Below are 23,954 nucleotides of genomic sequence, written 5' to 3'. Positions count from 1 at the left end.
CCGGGCAGAGTATCATTCCACTTTCTAGACTTGAGTATATATCTCTCCAACTAGCTGCCAAATAACTGACTCATTTGGATTGTTGAATTGATCATTTTTGACAGAATGTGAAGAAATTTTAGTCAAGAATTCTTTTTGTGTTAGTGGCTGTTTTCAAAGATTGCTGAAGTAGTCATCGTTGATCTTGATAATCAAGTAGAAGTGGCTATTGAAGTCAGTTCTCTAGTCATATAATAATAAAAAATATAATAATAAAAACTTGAAAACTTGAGTGGAAATAGTCCAGAATCAAATCCATTTTAGTAAGTATCGGTGAAAAAAATGTAGGAGTCATTCGTTACTCGCTACCTCTGCCATTTTCGCAGTACGAATGTCTTGGCTAATAATCATCATTTTCATTTTATTTCTACAGGGTGTTGAAAAGAAAACACCAGAGGGATTATCATCATCAGACGATGAAACCTTCTGATTACTGACTGTTCTCATAGTTTCATTCATTGCTACTTGGCCCTACAAGTAATTTCGTTCGTTTCATTTTTTACACCGGCATTATTTACTTGCCAATTCGTTTTGAATTAAATTACTGCAAATGTGATTAATATGTAGTAGATAATGTGGTGTGTGTGTGTGTACGCAGCCGTGATCAGGTTATTCCCAGTGGTAGAAAACAGGTTTTTATATCAGGATCTTCCTCTAATGTAGGATCTACATTCTACTCACCATGTTTAAAGGCTGTAGCATCTGCGTAATATTTACATTATTGAAGGACATGGAAAAGACGTTGAATTGAGTCGACACAAAATCCCCCTTTCTACGACCTGTCGAGATCTAATATCTACTATATCGGCTCGGCTTTTCTACATCTTTGGTCTGTACTGTGTTTACTGGGATTACACTTTATTGAAAGCACTGCTGGTTCCCAAACTGTAGGCACGCCCCCATGGGGTCTGAAAGCATTTGAAGGGGGCGCGAAGCTGCGGTCAACTAAAAAAATTTGCGCTGGGCGCATTTTATCTCCAGGTTTTAATTATTGCTCTGAGTATAGTCCTAATTTCATATTTGAGAATTCTCTCATCAACAGCCATAACCTTCCATGCCACCAAACTAGCCGTTGGTATTGCTAGCATTGTGGTTGCATTTTGTGATATAATGATAAGGGGGCACGAATTTTTTCCCTATCAAGAAGAGGGGTGTGTCTAAAACAGTTGCCGCGTAGACTACTTTAAATCAGTCTTTGTCGAATCAACCGACATTGCATAACTAATTATCTGGTTGAAATTTATCAGAGTGGACAGCAATGGACATGTATGTAGAGGAAATGCTGGCTGGGCAAACGTGGGGAGGGTACCAGCGAAAAATATCAACTTGACAAAGCTGACTTCTGTAGCTATTGATGCAGGGCCCCAGGCATTGAAGGAAAGGAGAATGGTTGCTTGATTTGCTCGGAAATGGCCCGGAACACCAGACTTCTTCTCATATCACTCACAGCTCAATGTGCTAATGGCCTCCGTAACGCAAAAGTTACCGTAATTTTATACTTGCTCGCTCACGCATTGAAACAGAGAGTTCGATTCTCTGGTGGAATGGTTTGAAGTTGCAAATACCAACATAGCAACGAATGCAATGCACGCTCCATGAAGGAAGTTACTTGTGCCGCTAGAAGATACATCGTCTCACAACAAGCAGCAGCTGCAAACCTGCGAACGCTGTCTTTTATAATGCATAAAAACGTGCTAAATGCCCGTATACGACTCGTAAATAGGCTACAGTACCCTAAATTTAACATTTGCCCACAAATACATGTTTATATTGTTCTGCGGCCCGCAGCGTCTTCTGTTGTTAAAATGCGGCCCGTTATACAAGGGAAGTTGAGAACCCCTGGCCTAGAGTGTCCGATGTCACAGTTCTTTCGATGGTGATCATTTTGGAAGTCGTGGCCCTTTCTACTATAGTTCTTTCCATTCCTTGTGAGTGCTTTCTTTCGTCGGGTCTTTTTTGTCGCCGTAAGAAGGTCAACGGCGGGGGCAAAGAAGCCCAGATAAACCTCCGACGGGAAGCGCCCGGCTCCGTCTTATCGTTACCACTACGCTATCTCCCCCCCAAAAATATCTACTTACCATCACCTAATACCTACAGTCGCAGTCGAAACAGTAGCATCATCATCCAACTAACAGATCTATCGACTACTCAGGACCCATCATTTGATGTGCATCAGCACATTTCCTTCAGATCGATTTACCTCTTTACGTCATGTTTCCACACAGTTGCCTTACCTCGCACAGACATGGCTACCATAATTTCAGGTCCGAAAAGGGGGACACTTTTTAGAGTTTCAATAACAGACTAAAACGAAAAATTTATACAGATAATTTTGATTCTAGGCGAGTTTAACCATTTTTTGGACATGCCCCCATCTGTTCATGACATCGCATTGTACATTGTGTCTTGCGCTGGTAAAAATAATACAACCACCGAGTATTCCTTAATTTTTATTATATAAACGTGTTTACTACACTTTGCCACGGCACCTCTAAGCAGTCCATCGGCACGATCGAGATCTACTGGCTTAATCGCAAAACCTACGGGGAGGAGGGGACCGCAGAGCTAACGGCCGTGTCCACATCAAAATGCTACGGCATGTGTATTTCATTTCGATCAGCATGTTTCGTATCGTCAAGTGCGTACAAAATAGATCTCACGCTGAGTGTGATAGTATCGCTTCCTTGACTTGACGTCAAAGTGTAAATGCCTGGACTCCACTCGCATTAAAAGTTAAAATTCGAGAACAGATTACGACTCGGAACGTCGAGTCTTATTTGATACAACCCTGGTCAAACATTTATGATCTTATCAGCGCTGCCATAACCAACGAAATTCCTTCGCATTGCGTGCCTCCAACTTTCACAGAGATGAAAAATTGAAAAATGCTCTTTATTGCAAAACTAAAAAATGAGCACAAAAACCCGTCGGCAGTGAAAAAGCAGCATGATTAGACTGGCACGATTCGAAATCCCAACTATATTGCACAGACACAAACATTAGAGTTGCCTTGCCATCCGCATTGTGTGACGCCAATTTGCCGTGCCGAATTAAAACCGAAAACCCAAAACGGAAATACGCGCTCACGAAAAATTGGTGAATTGCGGGTGAGCATAGAACTGCAACTTCTCGCTCATGATCAGACACTGTATCGCCCATTCAACAGTCACAACTGGAATATCGGAGCCGCCTATCCGTTCACTGACGTCATCAATCGATGACGAGTCGGCAATAACGACATCGCAGTTCAACGGTGAATCTGAGAATACAAGCGGAGTCACAGGAGGAAACATTCGAAGAGCTAATTTTGACGCGTCAAGAAAAATATGCGCAGCGAGTAGAACGGGGCAAAATCTAGTACAGTGGCCCCGAAGGGGGCGCCAGCTACAAACTGGGCAGCATTGGAAGAAAAATGAGCAACGCAGAGTGAAATGACACGTTATGCACTGAAGGCATCTATTTGAAAAATCCATTAATATCATTATTTGTGCGCTAAGAACTAACAAAACAAAACGCTAATCTATAACCTGAACTATTCAATCAGGAGTCGAGAATTTGAGCAGGGTTGTAACGAAGTCACAAGGTTAGAGTCAGAAGTCAATATCAAATATATAGTTTTGACTTGAGTCAAGTCGAGACATTTTCAATTCACCACCGAGTCAAGTCCTAGTGCAAGTCAGTGAGTATAGAGGGTCAAGTCCGAGTAAGTGTTGTGACTTGAGTCCGAGTCCAAGTCATTGTGTTCACTTTCAAGTTTTGAGTTCCATCCAGTTCAACCCACTCTTTTCAACTCCGCTCGAGTGATACAGAATGGCTCGATTCATAATATCTTAATTTTCCTCGATCCTAACAGTTTCTGACCCTATCTTCCAAATATCAGGACTGATAGACGAAATACCAATAATGTGGCGACTTTACTATTCCTCGAAGTCACAATGAAATGTCGGTCTTGGCCACGCTAGTCTCGAGTCGTATGAGTACAAGTGGAGTCGATACACAAATCGACTCGAGTCATTCAACTGATTTGAAAGGATGACTCGAGTCAAATCAGGTCATCAGATAATCATGACTCGAGTCATTACAATCCTGAATTTGAGTACTCTTCATTATAATTTCATATACAATTGAATGGTATATTCATATTCAAATTACCCCGAATATTTTTGGCTGACACTCGCCAGGAGTAAACGTCAGCAACCGGTTGAGAATTGGAAAGAACATAATATATCATCGCTCGTATCACTACGGTTGTGTAGAAATATAGCTGCATGGATAAGAAAGAGTATTTTGCGTATTGCAGTTACTGATGCAACTGATCGGAAATGAGGATTTATGTACAACAAATTTTTTTGGGGAAAATTTCAAAGTTACACTCAATGTTAATAAGAGTAATAAAAAGTGAAGCCGACACACGCCATTACCAATATTACTCGTGTAGAACTGAAGCAGCGCGTCCGAGCGCACATTTCAATAACGATCAAGACTCACCTTCGGACACGTTGTAGATTTCCGTCATGATGTCACACCCCGCGTGACACAGCAGGGGTCTCCAGAGCTCATTGTTCGTCAGTCGCAAGTAGACCTTAAGCTCCAACAAAGGTCGGATGACGACCGTCGACCTGGATAAAGGAAACTGACATTGGTCTGATGATCGACCCCACATTCAGGCGTAACGATAGCTCACGTAAAGCAGGTCAATTGTCGAGGTGGTCAGCCGCAAAGCGCTTTCCATTTCTAAGCTCTCCAGGTCAGAAACGCCGACTAATTTAACTACCTCTAATTATATTTACATTACATGTTGCGGATGTCAATGACTACGAGTGTCAAAATACTTTTCGAAGTCACTCAAATGCTTGTTGTTTCATTCTGTTATTTATTACATGATATGTTTGTGTAGTTGTAAAATGCATGCGACGGAGTGACGCAAAAGGGTTTAATGTGAAAAGCGTCACAATTTCTTCTTTCGTTTTTGAAAATAATAATAAAAAAGAAGTGATTTAAACTTTGTCCTTACATCTGCGCTATAACCTAATTAAGAATACTTGTACCCAATCGAGTTTTAGTGTTTGGTAGTAAAGATACGTCTACTGAATAAATCAGTGGTTCTCAACCTTTTTGGATGTCGGAGCCGCATTTCAAAGTTAAGAGTACGTACGGAGCCGCATGTAGGATATGTATAACGGAAATTTAAAGGTAGCTAGCCAACATCTGGATCTCACCATCCATCTAATTCAAAATCATGCACATAGACTTCTATAGATTCTATACTGGGTATTTTAGCATTGACAGACACAGATTGGCGAGTGCTATGCATTGAAACAGACTGAAAAAGCATATAATTACTACAGCGTACTATATACGTCGTTGTGTGATGGCTCTTCATACATTCCAGCACTTGATGAACAAGTTTGAGGGGGATTACACGCTGAGTATTGATACTTCGACAAGATAGCGTAATGGTTAAGCGTCCAGCTTCTTGATCGGTAGGTCGTGGGTTCGATCGCCGGCCGGGCCAGACCAAAGACCTGATTAGTAACACTGGTATCCATGATTTCCCTGCTTGGCGCTCATGCATTACTGGGATAGCATGGAGGGGTGGTGCATGACTTAGAAAGCCGTAAAGGCTATATCTGCACTTCCTTGTCCAGCGGCATATGCACATCATGCACTCATGGTATGCATATGCACAGATCGTGTGTATGTGTATCACGAGTCGGTGTATATGCCGCAAAAAACATCAAGGACAAAAATAAACTACGTCCTTTCCCTTCAATACGAGCTGTTACTTTGATTGTTCTAAAATTTACTCTTCATAAGAGGCAATCTATAATGGTCTATGACCAGCAAAGCTCAAGATATATCATTGTCTGACGGGTATTCATCAATGCGTTTGACGCTAGTCTGCAAGAATTCTCTTTACCCGTTTTCAGAAGCCGCCTATGGCTGTTTCAGACATATCTAATATCCCCTATTATAGGATTCATATACAGAAATTGACTGTAATTATTGATAGAAACAATAATAACTGTGCATTATACTTTTGTGGCATATAAGTGGTCAATCAGAGCCGCAAGAAGGCTAGCTTCGCGCCGCGGTTGGTAATCACTGGAATAAACGGTCATCCACAAAAATGTACCTTTCCACCACCCGCTCCTCCTGCACGCTGTATCCCGCCGGTAACAGATAACTCGAGATCGGACGGAGAGACTTCAAGGTGGTCGAATCCACGATCCACTGGTACGACACGCACTTCACGCCGGCAGCCAACGCGCAAAAGTAGTTCATGGTGCGGCAGTGACGGTCGGAAATAACAAACAGATCGTCACGGTTGCTCCTCAACTGCAAGAAATTAAGAATGATGACAATTTGCAAGTCCATTTCCATGCTCACTCTCGGGGCGGAGATCGTAACGTTACCTTATCCCGTAAAATGCTAATCGTCAGATTTTAAACTGTTAATCGTGGTGCAAAAAGTTGGATAAGATTTCGCGAAGGATTCACGATCCCCGCCTTGAATTAGATAATTGAATTGTGCAGAGTAAAGCAGTGTTTGGATGAGTGGAGTCACGTTTTCTGGACGACTTGACTTAAGACGCTGCCATAAAATGACTTGTCTTAATGTGTGAAAATATGGAATGATAGATTTTTAAGTCATTAAATATTTTGCTTCGCAAAGCCACGTTATCAATACAAATCTTTTACATGCTGCATTACAGCTTCGGAATGCCCTGAACTGTCAGCATAATGTCCTTGACAAGTTTACAACCATGCCTAAATATACTTAATCTGGTGTTCAAGAACTAAATTGATCATTTCTTGGCAGTATATATCCATAAAAGATCAACGAGCATCCGTCCATCAGGCTATCATGTCCGGTACTGGTACTACTACAGCTACTTGCAGAAACGGCATAGTATCACAGCGAGCACCATGTATACGAGCTCACCAATTGCGAAAAGGTCCTCACGACTTCACCGGCGCCAGCCTTAATCTTCATTCGTAGTTCCGCCCTGTCGAAAAAAGAATTTGCAACTTCACGACACAGCAGACCGACGTCACAGACTCCGCCGTCGCTACCTGTTGTAGCCAGTCCCGGCTGCGGACATGTCAGAATCGGCCTCGGAGGGCAGGCCCTGTCCCGAAGTCGAGGTCAACAAGAAGCACATCCTTCCGAAAAGGACTTTGAGCCCGGTATCTGAAATGAGCGAGAAAAATTCGGAGACGAGACTGGGTGCGACACTCCCGGGACTATCAGACTATCTCTGGATGCGATTCTGCGCAATTCCACCCACTCATATTTGTTGGGATGCGGTATGATTGATTGCGTGCAGAGTATGATCTAATTGAATTGTATCGAGCTCGAAAGGCTGGATGCAATGAAATTGATTCCAACTGAATTGGCCTTATCGAATTACTATTTTTCTGTGTCAAATTGACTCAATTACAGGTAATAATGCAAAGAGTCCAGTACATAAATGTAGCGTACAGGATACGGCAGCCGGTTGCTAGCCAGAGACCGCCGACAGCCTAGCCTTTCATCTACTGGCCCCAGTCAACTCCTCCGTTTCCAGAGGTGGTTGGTATAGAAAGCACATCTACTTTTTTAAAGTAATCAAGTAGGTCTGTCAATCGGCTACCACAGTAAAACTGAACACTAACTGGATGAAAAATCTCTGCACCACAGAGATTGCCAAACGTACCCTCACCTTTCACTTTTTGGTATACTAGCTTCGTCCTTTTGGCGTCGGCCCTGGTTGACATTTGATCGACGCTGGTGCTTTTTCTTTTGCGCGACGATTTGGGTGTGCGAGAGGAACCCGGCGATGGTGATGCCGCCGGGCTGGCCGCAGCCCTAGTACAGGAACGTCTGGGCTTGCGTTTCCCGTCGACGATATTATCTGTAACAATGATATTGCCGTGTTGCCGAGAGTTCATAAACCGCCACAGTTCAAGGCAACAGAATAAACGCTGCCCTAGATTTACAAAGAAAATCAATAAATTTGTCGCGTTATTACAAAGAAACAATTGTTCATAGCTCCTGACGTCATTTTCAATCGCATACTTGTGACATTTGCACACAAAATTGCAGTTGTCGCAATATATATGACTCGAGTAAGTGTAATTAGTGATCTGTCGACACGAGTGAAGTGTTATATACTGGTGACGTTACAGGCAATTCCATACAGCGCAAGGTAGCATCGTGATCAGAGCCAGACAGATATCCTCATTCTTGACCAATACAGACATAAAAGATATTTGAACAACTTCTTGGAGATACAGAGCTTCAGTATACACTTGAATGGTATATTGAATATACTATACTATATTCATATATATACTATATTCATATTGAAATGAACCCAAATATTTTCGGCTGACACTCGTCAGGAGTAATCGTCAGCAACTAGCAGAGAATTCAACTGAATATCGTATATCAACAATTGTATCACAAAATACGACGTCACCGGCATGAAATGCCGAATACGAGAGCGCTCAATGTACTATTTTTAGATGATACACAAACTCTTTTTGTTGACACAGCCAGATATTTGCCGAAAAGCATTAATTTTCTGTCAATATCAAAATGTGAAATAGCCTACTTCAAATTGAATTTCTAATAAGTCACAGTAATTTGATTAATAAGTCCCATATCAACCTGTACCAGAGTTTAAAAAACTGGCATTTTTATCACAAAATATCTGTTTTGGAAACACAGTAAGTAAACTCCTACAGTATTCATAGTTAATCCCTTGAATTTCGCACAAGTATCTCAATCAGGTCTTGTCAGTGCGATTGCACGTTATCCACCCACCCAAGCTCACGTCCGATGATGATACATTCGTAAGCGGCTGCAGTAGGGAATGCATTTGCTGCTTCGAGAGCTCAGTCTGTTTGACGATGACACGTTTTTTGGGAAATCTGAAAATAAAGCACGCGTTCTAAATAAGAACAGCTGGTACGTAATTTCAAAAGCTGACCTTTTCTCCTTTTTTGGTTCAGTTTCAGAGTCAGAGTCCAATTCGACGACATAGCCGCTTTCGTTATTGACTTGGCAGTACGAGACTATTTTACCTGGACCGAAAAAAATAGGTTCGAGAAGGCTTTGAACAATCTTTTCACAGAATAATCAAAGACTGCATATCCCAGCCATTTCTATTTATAATGAAAATCGAAGAGGCAAGTGTTATGGATATGCATGACAAGAAATGAAGTAGCGGGTTTGGGATACTTGAACTACTAGCCGAAATATTTTTGAAAATTGATCTATTACCGAGTCGTCTGTCATTTTATGTTGTCGAGCGAGATGAATCTTGTGATTTTCAGAGCAACCAATCTCCAATTTACTACGAAATATCTCAGATCAAGTCTACGCATTTTGAAATCGCTATTCTACTTGTAACTTAGCAGACGTTTACGGCATAACGTTTGCCTCTTCGTCTTGAGTAGCAATACTGACTACCTTGACTATCTTTGGTGATATGACAGGGCCCTGCTTAGCAGATAAAATATTGCAAAACGTCTATATTATAATATCTACGTCAAGCAAAAGTACCGCAAAGTGCTGAAGTAAAACCTGGTTTTAAGATTCTAAGGAGTATGGTGCAGTACAGCATTGAAAAAAACATTTAATGTGAACAAATACTCATGTACTCTTGCCTTTTGTCAAAACAGTATCAGTAGGCACAGATTCATTGTAACATAAATCAGCTCGCATTAAACGCGCGATACAGTACCTTCGCTGTAGTACGACTGGCCGTCTTCTTGCACGTAAACCTTCTGCCCGAGCTCCAGCTTGTCGATAAACAAAACGTCGTTCTCTCTAATCTTCCTCTCTACTTTATCGTCGTCGAAAACCACCGTGTACTTCCCGGACTCCATGGCGTTGACGAGGATGCTTCCGGGGTAGAAAAATACTTCCCGGGGGGGACGTGCCAGTACCGGAATGCCTGGAAAAAGCGATCGTGCATCAGCTCAATGCGATTTATTTAGAATTTCGTCAGATATAAACCGGACTACCTGTGTGATTCGATTCCGAATCGTGTAGTATGGCAAGTGGAGTCAGTATTGGACTCTGGACAGTACATGTTAAATTGTTTAGCCAACTACGACTCAAAGAGTGTTACAAAATTTCCATGACGTCGACTACATCAAGAGAAAATACAAAGAAACTCAGACGCCACAGTCATGCTTACGACACAATGAAAGATATGAAGGAGTCGAAACGACTAAGTGAAATCGATCAATCTGACTACCAATCCTACAATTGCAGTAAAAAGGAAGAACAGGCTACGAGACATGGACACACTGCACAGTGCATGGCTGAATGACAAATTACCGACACAAATATGGAAAAACGGGCAGGCAATGAAGAGCCATGATACAGGAGTGGGTACTGGCAAAGTCTACCCGGTAATCTAACTACACACGCTAGTGCTTAGGCAGTAAAGGATGCATGTATTGCGCGTACATCGCTGCACAAACTTTGGACTTCGTACTTTTATACAAGCTGTGTTACAATGTGGTGAAAATATAAGGAATTTGATCAAAGTTATCGGTCATTTATGACTAGTAGAAATCATACACTTGCATACTTTCACTACACAGTCTCGGTCAGTGATTCCTGACCAAGGCTCTCAAAGCACATGCAGCTCCAAGCTAGCCTTACGACGGCTCTCATTCCACAAATATTCCCCAAAATAACGGATATTAGTTTATCTAAGCCACTCATGGTCGCTTCTGAACAGGGAAGAGAATTCCTGCAGACTACCGTCAAACGCATGGGCGAATACCCGCCACATATCTTGAATTCTACAGGTCATGGACCTTTATAGATTGTTTCCGTGAAGAGCGTCACAATCAAAACATCACAACATCACACTTACGGCTAATAGTCAAGCACAAATAGCACGAAGTTCAATAATATTCTGCTTATGTCACTAACCAATCTGCCGATATACAATATACAATCTATAGAAATCCATATACAGTTGTGCAATGTGCATGTGCATGCTTATAATTAACCAGATGGGGGTATCGTGAATTACATGCCTTCATGCTTCAAAATTTCCGTTATAATTACTCGAGTGTTTTCGTGTGGCTCCATACGTACTCTGAAGTTTGAAATTCGGCCTTGACATCAAAAAAAGGTGGTAACCACTGGGCTAGGTTCTTTAAACTGACTTTACAGCTGGAAAATTGAAATTTCGAAAACATTACCACCATTTGCAATCTTGAAATTGTTCATCGATAAAAGCCGCTATACATGTGTTAATGTCTCTCCGCCTTTCAAATTCTCGACCGTTTTCCTTGTTATGACTACTGCATGGTTGTCTAGCGCAAACTTTGCATTTACATTGCTACGTCATAATTTGCCAAAATGGTTTTCATTTGAATATCTGTTTATATGCTTGTTCTTGATACGGAGCACACAAAAGACTGCAATGAATGTCATGTTGAAAGGAGTATTTAAGTTTAGTACCACCAGTCCCCTATTCAGTTACTATCATTACATATCGATATTCATTTGTTCATCTTCCGCAGATGAATGTACCTGCCGAAAAAAAAAACATGATCTATCAAGGACTCACGCAACTCCCTAGCAATGTCACTGGACGCCAGTATATAATCGAGTTTTTCACTCGCTTACTCATCAAACAACAGCTAACAGCAAACAAACGTAACAAATGAATACTATATACATATAAAAATTAGACCTGAATATTTTTGGCTGACACTCGTCAAGGGTAATCGTGAGCAGCTAGGAGATATTTCAAAACAACTTAGTATGTCAACAGTTCTTTCGAAATCTCTACTAGTTTACGATTATCCCTAACCAGCGTCAGCCTAAAATATTCGACTTCATTCCCATGTCAATATATATCCAAGTATCAGTACTAGGGCTGGGCACAATGATTCGAGTACTCTAATCTGAATCCAGTATTGATTTTAATGATTCGAGTCGAGTAGTAAAAAAAGATTTTTTCGAGTACTGTAATTATACGTTCCTCAGCACTGAAAGGTAATTTATCAACGAGAATTATAGTTTCGATGCACTTTTCCACAGTGGAGGCCTTGAAACCTTGATTAGCCGTATCGAAGCATACGAAACATAGTACAAAGCTAGGAACTAGGGATGATGTCGACGTGAGGTTCATGTTTTGTGTGTGAAAGTGTGAACCTCTGAAATTAAGAGGTTCACGTTCCCAAACGAATCTCGGTAGGTTCTGCACTGTGAACCTTTTTTATATACCGGTATTGCAATTTTTCAGGCCATTTTAACATCTCTGGACCAAATTCTTTGCACTTGATCTTCGGACCAGCACTGCATGCGTGGCGATGGCAGCGTGAAAAATATCAACATGAAACGAGCATGCGCCTTGCTAATCTCAAGAATGTTACTTGCTTTGTTACAAAAGTTTGCTTGAAATATTCAGCTTTCCGTTTGCGTATATTTTAAAGACTCTGCTGTGAGCTTGACCCGCAATTGAACAACACACACTACATGTGAATGATGCTTATTCAACCAATCAATGAAAGTGATATAAAGAATGCATCATTGTATAATGTAAAAAATCTAGCAGTTGATAGATTTGGCGACGTTCAAAAAGTCAGCACGTGCTTGAGCATTGTGGCATAATGTGGCCTGAGTCGTCGCTAGGTATTGTTTATATAAATATATCACTTTACTGAAATGTAGGGTTGGAATTAGCAATATGACGTCATGTGACGTCATAAGTTCACGTTCGCGTTCACACAGAACCTTTCTAAAAGGTTCGCGTTCACATGAACCTGAACTTTTCAGGGGTTCGCACCAACCCCACTACGAACGTCACATCTCTGAAGTCATGATCATCCCACAACATTGTCACAAGTACAATTGGCATGGTCAAAAAAATATTAAAGTATCTTTAATGTGATGGATAAGAGGCATTAAATTGTTTGTCGGGGAATAAAAGGTACCTATTTGAACATTGACATATTACATTCTGTTGTGACGTCATAATGAGTGGTACTCAAACACTCGACTCGAAGCATAATACGTGATTCAGAATCGAATCACTCAGGTACTCGATTTTGCCCAGCCCTAATCAGGGCTGATAGATAATATTCCAATAATGTGGCGACTTTACTATCCTGGGAAGTTACAAAGAAATGTCTGTCTTATCCGTCCTAGTCTTGAGTACTATCACTTGGTTCTAGTCATGCACAAGTCTCATAAAACGTCTCATAAAAGGTATCATAACATACCCGGTGTATCTTTGTCCAGATGGTTCACTTCCATCGAGACAGCAGGCGAATTCTCAGCTATGCCTTTGTTGCCAGTCACCATCGCCACATTCGTAGTCGCTTTGCCGCAATACCCAAATTCAGGCGAATTCGAAGTGTCAACGTCAGACGACGTGGCATCGCCGCCACGTTTATGCAGATCAGTCGCTTCCAAGGGTGTTATCGAGACAGTAGGCGAATTCTCGGTGATGTTTTGGTAGACAGCTGCCATAGCCACGTTCGTATCGCCGGGATACCCGAATTCGGGCGAATTCGTAGTGTCAACGTCACTTGACGTGGCGTCGCCACCCGGTGGTTCTTCAAGCGGAGTGCTGCCGTTGATAGGCGGGTCGATATGCGACAAAGAAGGCGTGACAACGTCGGCACACGCTTTTTTGTCGACAGGAGTGGCCCGAGTGTGGCAAGACATAAGCTGAGCGGACAACGGTGTCAACACGACGATAGGAGAGATACTCTGTAAAGATGACATCACAATTTTCAACAAGCTCATGCCTACTGAGAGGCCGTACTACGAGTGTGCTCCAGGGCTATTAAAAAATAACAACCTTTTTTTTTCCAAATTTCACGTTTCACTGATTAGATTGTTAATGTTAGGATGCTTAAAAAAAGGCTGCACAAAAAATCTGGCTGGAATGCCAAATGAAGAAGCCTCGTAGAACCAATTTGAAATTTCGGCCATAGTATTTACGGCGACAAATTAATTCCCTTTGCCATGACCAATCATCGTTTTTCAAGCATCTCGAGATGATCAGGAGTAACGTTTGGATGAAGACATTTCTAAATAATGAAAAAACATGGTAACTCTGATTGGTGGTGGTGATGTAACACGTAATAATCGGCGATCTCAAAGAGGTAATGAACTGACAAGCAGGTAGAAATCACGTGATAGTCGATATGTGGAAGCATGTAATTTTGCGCCAATGTAGATTTCACAGAATCAGAGTAAGCTTGTGGCTGTATTCTTCACAATGCGTCATGATATTTAGTTTTCAGGACTCCCACAATCTTCATGCAAGTGAAATACGACTTTCGAGGCATTATTTTCGAATTTCAGTGAAACCGTGAAATTTGAGTGAAAAATTTTTTGAACAGCTTTAGTGCCTCAAAATATCACATTTATTTCTTTGTCGCTTTGCAAAAATACAATAAGACTTACGGTGGCGGGTGCACACAGACTCTTCGCAGGTAGTGCCGAGATCGTAGCGATCGGGGACGTGGCTCGGTCGGTGGTCGATGAACCGTCAGCGTATCGTGCAAACTTGTCGAAATCGGAACTCGAACTTGTAAATGACGGCCTTTCCTCAGCAACTATACCGACGAGAAAGTGTATTCAAAACAGTGACGCTAATCAACCATTGGCCGGGTGGTAATGGTGGTATATATGCAGGCGTTGCCGAATGTAACTCAACTGTAGCTTTGTCATGGGATTAGACTTTTCACAAAGCCATTCATTATAGTAGAGCCCGCGTCCCGCTGGTAACAGCTCAGTAACAAACGAGTATTTTCCTGACAAGTCAAGTAGATTTCGTCAACTAGCAATGCCTGCCCGGGCGGTGTTAGTTTTAGAATGCATCCACTTCTTTCACAGTATTAAAGTTTATGTACCATATTTTTCAATAGTTGTAGTAGCTTTGAGTTTTTCCAGTTGGCACCAGCGTGTTTTTCCGAAAAATTTTGCTTCACTTTTCAACACTGTAAAACACGACCTCGATGGGATGCGAAACCAACAAGTCACATATCGTTGGATTTGGAATTTCATCACCTAACCAACTACGCCGCGAGCTAGACTACAGCAGGGCGACATAACGTGTATATAATCAAGAAGACGAAATAACCGTGATGTAAAAATGAGCAAGTTTTGGTTACTTCTTTATAGAGTCCACACGGTATACCTAGTGTGATTAAGTATGTACTATTCACTGCGCCAGACATGTCTTCTTTCAAACAAGCCACGAGTGACCACTATTGCTCAACTAATTCGATCGACACCATCAACACATGGTAGAGCGTTTCACCATCAACACGCAGTCTGTCTTGTCCTAATCTACATCCTAAAGCGACAATGTCTCCGGGGCTTCTCAAGTGTGATATTTTTTAATTCAACTAATCGCTTAAAAGTGCCTAGGAGAACGCGAAAAAATCAATGCCGCAAAATACAGAATGGTTGTGTAATCCCTTTTGCGATAACGCCTTCAACATTACTAGGTCATTTATCATCAGACACAAAACTAGCTGGTATAGAATGTTAGCAGCATGAATCAAAATCTGATATCAGGCTACAGGAATCTGTCACTTGAAGCAGAGATAGCCTACGACAATTCAAATTCGCACGCAGTCGACAGAAAATTGTACCTGGCGACCCGCGAAAATTTCTCTGCCCCGATGAGTTCGATGACGACCTGGACAAGCCGCTGGTGTCGCCCAAATATCCAGAACCGCTGGACGATTGCGATGACGACAAGTGGGGCGGCCGGTTTCTCTGATACCGCACTCTATTCTGAAAATACATCCATCGGACGTAGACATCGCCACAGAAAAAAAAAAGCCAGACGAAACGCACCATCACGACTTTTGAAGAGATAACTTCGCCGTGTAGAAGCGTGTCGATTACCTCCGATCGTGTGACGCGGTACAACAGCCCGGCTTTATTCGGTGACCCGCACACGAGTTGATCGGGAGACCTCATGGTGTCGATATCATGGTCTGCGGGTTGAATTTCATAAGTCGGGTTTTCTTAATACCAGAAGTTCCTAACGATTTTGAGAAACGGGGGGGGCGAAAATAACGAAGGGGGTGATAGGGGGGCTATATTTAACTAATCGGCATGAAATGCACATGAAAAACGGGTTGTTCTGGATCTGCTTCGAAAGTTGACTAAAATAAGGTAAAAAACTCCCACCGATTATAGGTGCAGACAATTTTTTTGGGGTCATGTCGAAAAATGACCTTTTTATAGTCAATTCACCAGCGATCAGAGTTCAATTCAGACCTGGCAAAGTGCGCCCCGCAGAGCTATTCTAAGTGGCCCGCGAAAAGGTGCTAGGAATTCAAAACACAAAACCTACTTTTGAATGTTGCTGCGTGGACTAAATCCACAGGCTGTATGAACTGAACCGGAAATTCGTTTGAAGCCTGTTCATTAATATGCCGCGATTACGCAGCCTTCGTACCTCGCACGTGTAATCCAGATTCAAAATATCGTCAATGTAGCAAATTATGCCGTGACAATTAAAGTCGCAAGAATTCACTATTTCCATATGGTTCCACATTACGCATTACACGGTCTGCGCTTCAAATTGCTATGTAATACATGTTTTTATGCATCAGATAACTAATCTTTAGTTTTTCATCAATGTCGATGGCATTGCTGGATATATATCAAGTTTATACGAACCTGACCCATCATCAACCGGTAAGGTATCTGAGCTTTTCTCGTGCTCGGCATTGTCTCTCTCCTCCGAACCAAAGTTGTTATTGTTCCCATCGATACGTTTAATCAGTGGCACCATCTCGTACTTTGTCGTTTTCTTTGGTTTACGAGCAGTAAGATTTGGATTTAGAAACGCATCCGCAACGTGGGGTTGATTGTCCTCAACCACCGAGTCGATTATGTTCGATACTACATCTCGAATAGCGTCCGCGCACTCATTATCGCCTTCGACATCGCATACTTCTTTGACGTCATCCCTGAAAAACATAGTACAGGAATCGTAATTGTTACGATATAACAACATTCTTGTGCATAAAATCTTTACCTTTTACCAGACCTTCTGCTAATCAAGCAACATACACATTGCACTTTCTATGACAAAACACATACTGCTCGGGTCAGCAAATCCCATAGGCCAGCGTTTCAAAACATTCGTGGGGCCTATTTTATCACAACAACATGTCATTGGCGTTGATGTCATTTCCCTGCGACATCCTGTATTCCAATTTTACAAAGTGCTAGTCTCTCCTGCATAATGGCCTAATATAGTCCATTGTTCCAATAATTGGCATGTTCTGGCCAACCAGCTATTTAGTTTAAATTTATAACTACTAGTGTATTTCATACCTACCGTGACCCATTCATTAGAGATGACCAGACCCAAATTTTTAATGCTACCCAATATTTACTTCGAGGTAACAGGGAAGATAATCTCGAATAAACAACAACTGACTGTAAGTAGCTTGGTGATTTGTATCGATTAAGGTTGATTTCCAGGACACCATACTGTCTAAAATTGAAAGTATGTATGTATGATATTCCTACAAAGGCGCCTAAAGGTATATTGATACATCGATATCTAGTAAATGAGCGTTTACAGACCTGTCAATCAACCATATCCTATAAACATACCACGATTTCCTCTGCAATTTCACGACATCAGTCGATAAAGCGGATCAGTGGACTTCAAGTCTAGCAATGAGCCTTTATAAATTTCGCAAGCAATAATATTACCAAAGTCCAGACACATAATTTGACTGCTCAGGGGCAAGTATCACGCTACCAAGCACAGCGATCACAACCCCTTTTAATAGTTGGTAAATTGTTGATGTTATTCTGGAGTGGCGCCAATTACAGTATCCTTGAGCTGCTTACGAAGTAGATGTTTATACAGATTACTTGACTAGCAATTCTCTCTTTACACCAATCTCCTGCCAACTGATTGCTCTGAGATAAGCGAACAGCCGAGTGAGCGATATGTGTTGTAGGCTGTAAATTTCATAAAATCATATTCAACCAAGAGAACAGGCTGTTATTTCAGCATTGTAAGTTTGTGAGTTAACATGAGGTCACTGCAAAACTAAAGTCTGCATCACTCAACTGATAAAACAAAGGCCTGCTGACTAACAACTCTAATCAAGCCCGATCTAGGGAATCAAGAGTGGCACTTACCTCGCTAGTGCTGTGCTTTCAGATGTAGCTTCCTTAGAACCTGAAAACATTCAGCTTTGAGATTAGAAGATTGAATGCAGAGCAATTCCAAAAATCTACGACAATATTAGGGATGGGCACAACAGTAATCAAATCCGAACGAGTATAAATTGTTATGGCCAGCAAGTTGTTTTTTACAGTATTGGCTCTAAGAGCTTGCTTTTCTCAACAGCAAATGGAGTTCAGATGCTTTCATGCCACCGTAAGAGCTGTGACTATAGATAACTAACCTACGGATAGATACCCAACACCCGTCGTCACGCTTGCTTGCCCGGAGGAAATTACTGCTCAGCAATCTGAACGCAGCATAATTGCTAATCCCATAGCAGACGACCCGCGCGCCTAAATTCAATAAAGTTGGTCTTATTTGAAAGCTAACGTCGCACTGATTCCGAAAATATACATTAAAATCTGATCAGGGCAATGAAACCCCCTTGAAATACACCTAAATGTCTGAAAATCGGCATTGTTCTGAACAATCGCAACCACGCAAGGACCATTGTTATGGTCATTGTGATGCATCGCTGCGATTGTTCAGAACAATGCCGATTTTCAGACATTTGTGTATTTCAAGGGGGTTTCATTGCCCTGATCAGAGTTTAATGTATATTTTCGGAATCAGTGCGACGTTAGCTTTCAAATAAGACCAACTTTATTGAATTTAGGCGCGCGGGTCGTCAGCTATGGGATTAGCAATTATGCTGCGTTCAGATTGCTGAGCAGTAATTTCCTCCGGGCAAGCAAGCGTGACGACGGGTGTTGGGTATCTATCCGTAAGTTAGTTATCTATACTGTGACACCTGGATTGGTCATATCATACAGCTTCCAAAACATTCAGCACAAGGCTCTGAATATTCATGGGCATCATGGCAACTACATATCAGCAATCAGCCTGCATTACGGTATATACTTTATGGTCATAAAAGACGATGAGATCAACACAGTTACGAAATACAAAATTAAATTTTACTGACATTGATTTGCTTCCAGTCACAAATATGGACATATTTCAACTTTCTCGGAATTTGTACTGTTGCGAGTCTTAATGGGTGCAGTGCCGCCTCAATACTCAACTCGAAATTGAATCAGATAGTCACTCGCTTTTGCGTAGCCCTAGTAAAGATACAAAAACCCATCGACTCACGTGAGAACGTGAAGGATTGGGTATCCATTTCCATTATTTCGCTTCTCTCCAGCAGCGAACACTCCAGCGAGGCATCGTTCGATTGAGCAAATGAACTTTCCTTGAAGGAAGAGTCCACGCCGTCTGCCCAAGTGTCGTCCAAGGAATCGGACGTAACGCCCACCAGTAACGAGCTCTGCGATTCGTTTACGAACGTGCTCTGCATGGAAGGCGTGATCTCCACCTTTCCGTTATTGCCGTGAACATTCATATCAGTGTCTTCCTCGCGATCACCGCTGCTTTCGCCTTGATTTTCCGCTTCCTCTGTTGCTGTGTTTGCTGTATCACAATCCGTTTTGTCCATTTGTTGTGAGAACTCTTCGACGTCTGTTTCCGGACTCTTCATATCTAAAGGAGGTGCGAGCACATCTTCTGTCGTATTAGCATTGTTTTCTTCAATTGATGGAATGTCTTCGATCGCTTTGCAATCACCTAAATATTAGAATGTATTTCAATAAGAATATATACAATGCAATTGTGTACCGAAGTTCTGTAACTCCAAGAGTCTTCTGGCTTTTAGAAGTACAGAACTTCAATATCAAAACAAACAATATATATTCGTATTGAAAAACATATTGCTCTCAAAGCTTTTCGGCTGTCTCTCATTGGGTGGGAACAACGGTAATTACGGTTAACCTAATCCGACATATAGAAAGAATTTTCTTGTAGACTTGTGAACGACATAACAAACGCAGTTACGGAAAACAGAGACAAATAGCCAAATGACAGCACATCGCTAATGAAACAATACACGAGTTTGTCAATATTTCGAATTTGGTCGAACGTAAGTTTACTGATGTTCGCTCCTAATAAGAGTCAATCGGAAAGTTTCGAATGGAATAAATATGGCAATATAAACATATGATTCGGAATTACCATACGCATTTTCAGCCGATGATCGCTCATCGTCATCTACAGAGGATATTATCGCGCACTCAGCCTCTGCAATTGGCGTTAGGGGCGCGGCGATACCGTTTGAGATGGAAACATCGCTGGCAAAGGACGTGAAGTCCGGAGAAAATCCGCTTTCGCGTTCCGCTTGCGGTCTGGATTCGTCGTTCTCCATAGCTTGATCCTTTTCGATTTCATCCGTTTTGTCGACGCTATGATTTTCGTCAGGTAAAGCCGAATTGCTAATGTCGACAGTTGCCAAGCTTAGGCCCTCCGATTGTTGCGAGTCAAAAGTCAGGTGAAGATCGAGTTCAGGTTGTGAGTGCTCTTGCGAATCTGAAAGACAACGTGCGACCGATCTGACAGTCAAATGGGAGTCGTAAATAGGGAAAAGAGAGGCCTCGCTCGCTTATTTGTAGAAATTCGGAAATTCTTCAATCAATTAGGACAGCGAATTTGGTCGTTTAGAACAGTCCTATCCCACGTTTTTTGATGTGGTGAATACTAAACTCGTTGAGACGAAATAATAACTCATGCATCCTGTACACTTACTAGCAGTCAATGTATAGTATGCATATCACATAGCCTAATGGATAGCTGATTTTGATTACTCATACTATAAACAAGGGCACCACACCTCCAGGCAGACCTACTCATGGCCTAAATGCGAAGCAGATTACTGAAAATACAAGAAGGTTAACATGTCGAATGTCTCACCCCGCAACTGCAAGTTTTTCATGCACTCGTGTATAGCCTACCTATTGGTAATAGTGTACTCCATAGGGTGCACCGTGCACACCGTATAAGAGCACTGGTTTAAACCTAATATACGGGAGAAATCCCATTGCGGAGCACTATCCTTCAGCGGTGATTGCCTTGTTGCTGTTTTGGACCACTCAAATAATTATTCGTTTTATTTTGAGGTATATAGAAGAAAAGGAAATAGAAGTAAATTAGCTTTAAAAGAGTAGGCCTAATATACGCAGTATGACTAGCTGTAAAGTTTGAAGAAGCACACTTTGCTGGTTGCGACATGGAGAACAAGCTAGATTTGTAACACAGTTCTACCACTTCCAAATAGTTGTTTGAAAAGTCATGCATACACATGTGCACTCTGCATACCTTGCATATTTTGAAGATCCTTATCATCATGGGCAATATGTGAAGCAGTTTCTGCCTGGTCGTGCTTTGGCGGTGTGTCTTCTGGGTAGATTTGCAGTATGTCACAGTTTTTCATCGCGGGTTTGGCCAGAGCGGCTGGTTTTTCAGAGTTTTCTTGAGAGCTAGCAGCGTCGGCGATCGGGACGGAGTTTGAATCACTGCTTGTTTTTGGGAGATTGAACGCCACGGAAAATGAAGCTTGCTTCGAGTCATCGGCAGAGTCCGTATACAACATGGTGTCGGCGTTGTACGGATCAGACCCGTTGGAATTTTCGCAATTCATATCTGCACCCTCCATGACCACCGATGTATTTTCAACGCCAACTGAATTGTTAGAGTCCTTTGATTCGGTTTTGTGTGATTCCTTCACGTAATTTTCACCCACGCTGTCAACAGCGGCATCGGCACTCGCGTCATTCAACGTATCTCCCACCGCCATCATATCGGGAGACATTCTGCCATCATCCTGAAAACGACAATGTTTTACAGCACCCGGTACCCCACCGAAGCACAAAAGGGTTGGGAACAGCAAAAACCGATGACACTATGTCTCTGGTCGCATCATGAAAACAATACAATGTGCCTTGGAATTAATTTTGAAATGTAGGGAATTTTGTTATAGAGATTTACAGCAGTTGACGTTCAAGCGTGGTTAATGAAGTGTAATACCCTGTAAAGTGATATTTTTAGAGACTTCACCAGGGCATTATAACCTGTTACACATTTAAGTACATTCTAAAGATGGACAACTGCGAAACGTTCAGTTTTTCTAGATTAGATTAGAATTAGCATGACTGAATTTGCAAAAACTTGGACATTTAAATAAAGTACAACTAAAGTTCCGTTGATATCAAATCAGAGTTTAGTCCTCCCATATAAGCATAAAAAATGGCAAACGTGAGTAAACACAGCTTGGCTCGCTTCACACTCTACGGTTCTGCTGTTGCATTTTCCGGAAAACCAGGAATTTGAACGGAATTCGTATTAGAACATAGAAACAGTTCACAAATTAGATTCGAATTAGATTACCGATATTTCGCTGTACCGCAGTGGTTCTCGAACTGTGGTACGCGAGAGATTTTTAGGTGGTACGCGTGGAAGAGTGCTGAGAGTAATGGCATACCTCAGACTGGCGAGCTTCTGCATAAGGAACAGTTGCTATTATCTCATAAATGGTGTTCTCTTGCTATCCATTGGTATTGGTGTTGCGGTATAGTACTAACAGGAATAACCAACCAATAAACACCGGTGCATTCAAGTAACACTTAACTAATTCAGGTGGTACGCTGTGTAGTGAAATACAAATTAGTGGTATGTCGTGTGGTAAAAATCAAATTAGGGGTATGAGGTGAAAAAAGGTTTGAGAAACACTGCTCTACCGTAATCACTAATCAGTCTTAATAAGACTATCAACAATCAGCCTATCTTTCGGACTTGAAAAATTGACAGCTTTCAAATCTGTATTAATATGTAGGCCTGTCTAATCATCGTAGCTATTCAAAATAGTCACAAAATTGTTCACTAACTCGTTCCACGTCTTGTTCCGCGTTGCTTTGAGATGTACCGTTGTCCAGCTCTGCACTTGGAGTGGCAGATAGATCGATATGCATTGCCTCGGGTGACGAGGGTATGACGCTGTCACGATCTTCGTCAATACAAAGGCTTTCCGAGTCTTGGTAAGGCGTCACTCCAGACAATTGCAGACATGAGAAGCTTGAAGATTCCACTGCAAGTTTACCATTGCTGGATAGTCCTGAGGCAAAAAACGGAATGTTTCCAGTTTAAAATAGTGTTAGAGTAGGTGATCGCTCAACTGGAACAGTGCAATACCATAATAGTGTGTCAGTTGGTGGTGTTTTTTTGGTGTCTGGTCAATACCGAGAAAACCAATACCGAGAATGCCATTACCGAGAATGAACATTACCGAGAATGGACACCACAGAGAATGGCCATTACCGAGAATGGACACCACCGAGAATGGACATTACCGAGAATGCAATACAGGCATGTTATGCATATGAACAGGTCGTGTGTGTGCATCACGGCGTTGCCACATTCGGTATCGATGCTCAGGTATAAATTTTTCGACAACATCAGTCCCAGTAAGCTATATTCTTGACATTGGCCATTCTCGGTAATGTCCATTCTCAGTGGTGTCCATTCTCGGTAATGAACATTCTCGGTAATTTCCATTCTAGGTAATGTCTATTCTCGGTTATGGCATTCTCGGTAATGTCTATTCTCGGTAATGGTTTTCTCGGTATTGGTATAGAACCTGTTTTTTTACGGTGCAGAACGCGATATTTGTAGACAAAAATGAACGAAATATTACCAAGTGGATCCTCTGTGGATGATTTGAATCCATGGCTGTCATCAATTGATGCGGGAACAGCAAACATCGGATCAAATTCATCAGAATCTTCCATACCCAATTACACTAATTATACTGATTCTTAATTAACTGCAAAAAATA

General features: G+C 41.7%; 1 protein-coding gene across 1 annotated transcript; it reads right to left on the bottom strand.

Annotated features, from left to right (window-relative positions):
- Positions 1-2,917: 2,917 nt before the first annotated feature.
- LOC145458044 (uncharacterized) lies at positions 2,918-23,952 on the bottom strand. The gene is made up of 20 exons (XM_080336353.1): positions 23,814-23,952; positions 23,008-23,234; positions 21,443-21,947; positions 20,306-20,656; positions 19,391-19,861; positions 18,208-18,247; positions 16,720-17,012; positions 15,886-16,028; positions 15,678-15,822; positions 14,482-14,633; positions 13,287-13,779; positions 9,773-9,985; positions 9,017-9,110; positions 8,851-8,957; positions 7,745-7,936; positions 7,116-7,233; positions 6,985-7,048; positions 6,176-6,378; positions 4,528-4,658; positions 2,918-3,298 (listed from the first exon to the last, which is right to left on the bottom strand). The coding sequence occupies exons 1-20, from the start codon at positions 23,905-23,907 to the stop codon at positions 3,123-3,125; spliced, it is 4,212 nt and encodes a 1,403-aa protein (XP_080192479.1). The 5' UTR covers positions 23,908-23,952; the 3' UTR covers positions 2,918-3,122.
- Between the last annotated feature and the right edge of the window lie 2 nt (positions 23,953-23,954).

The sequence above is a fragment of the Botryllus schlosseri genome, chromosome 15 (genome assembly GCF_051294905.1).
Source record: "Botryllus schlosseri isolate E-star chromosome 15, Bs_hap1, whole genome shotgun sequence".
In the NCBI taxonomy this organism is placed as follows: Eukaryota; Metazoa; Chordata; class Ascidiacea; order Stolidobranchia; family Styelidae; genus Botryllus; species Botryllus schlosseri.
This window is presented reverse-complemented; position numbering and strand designations above follow the sequence as displayed.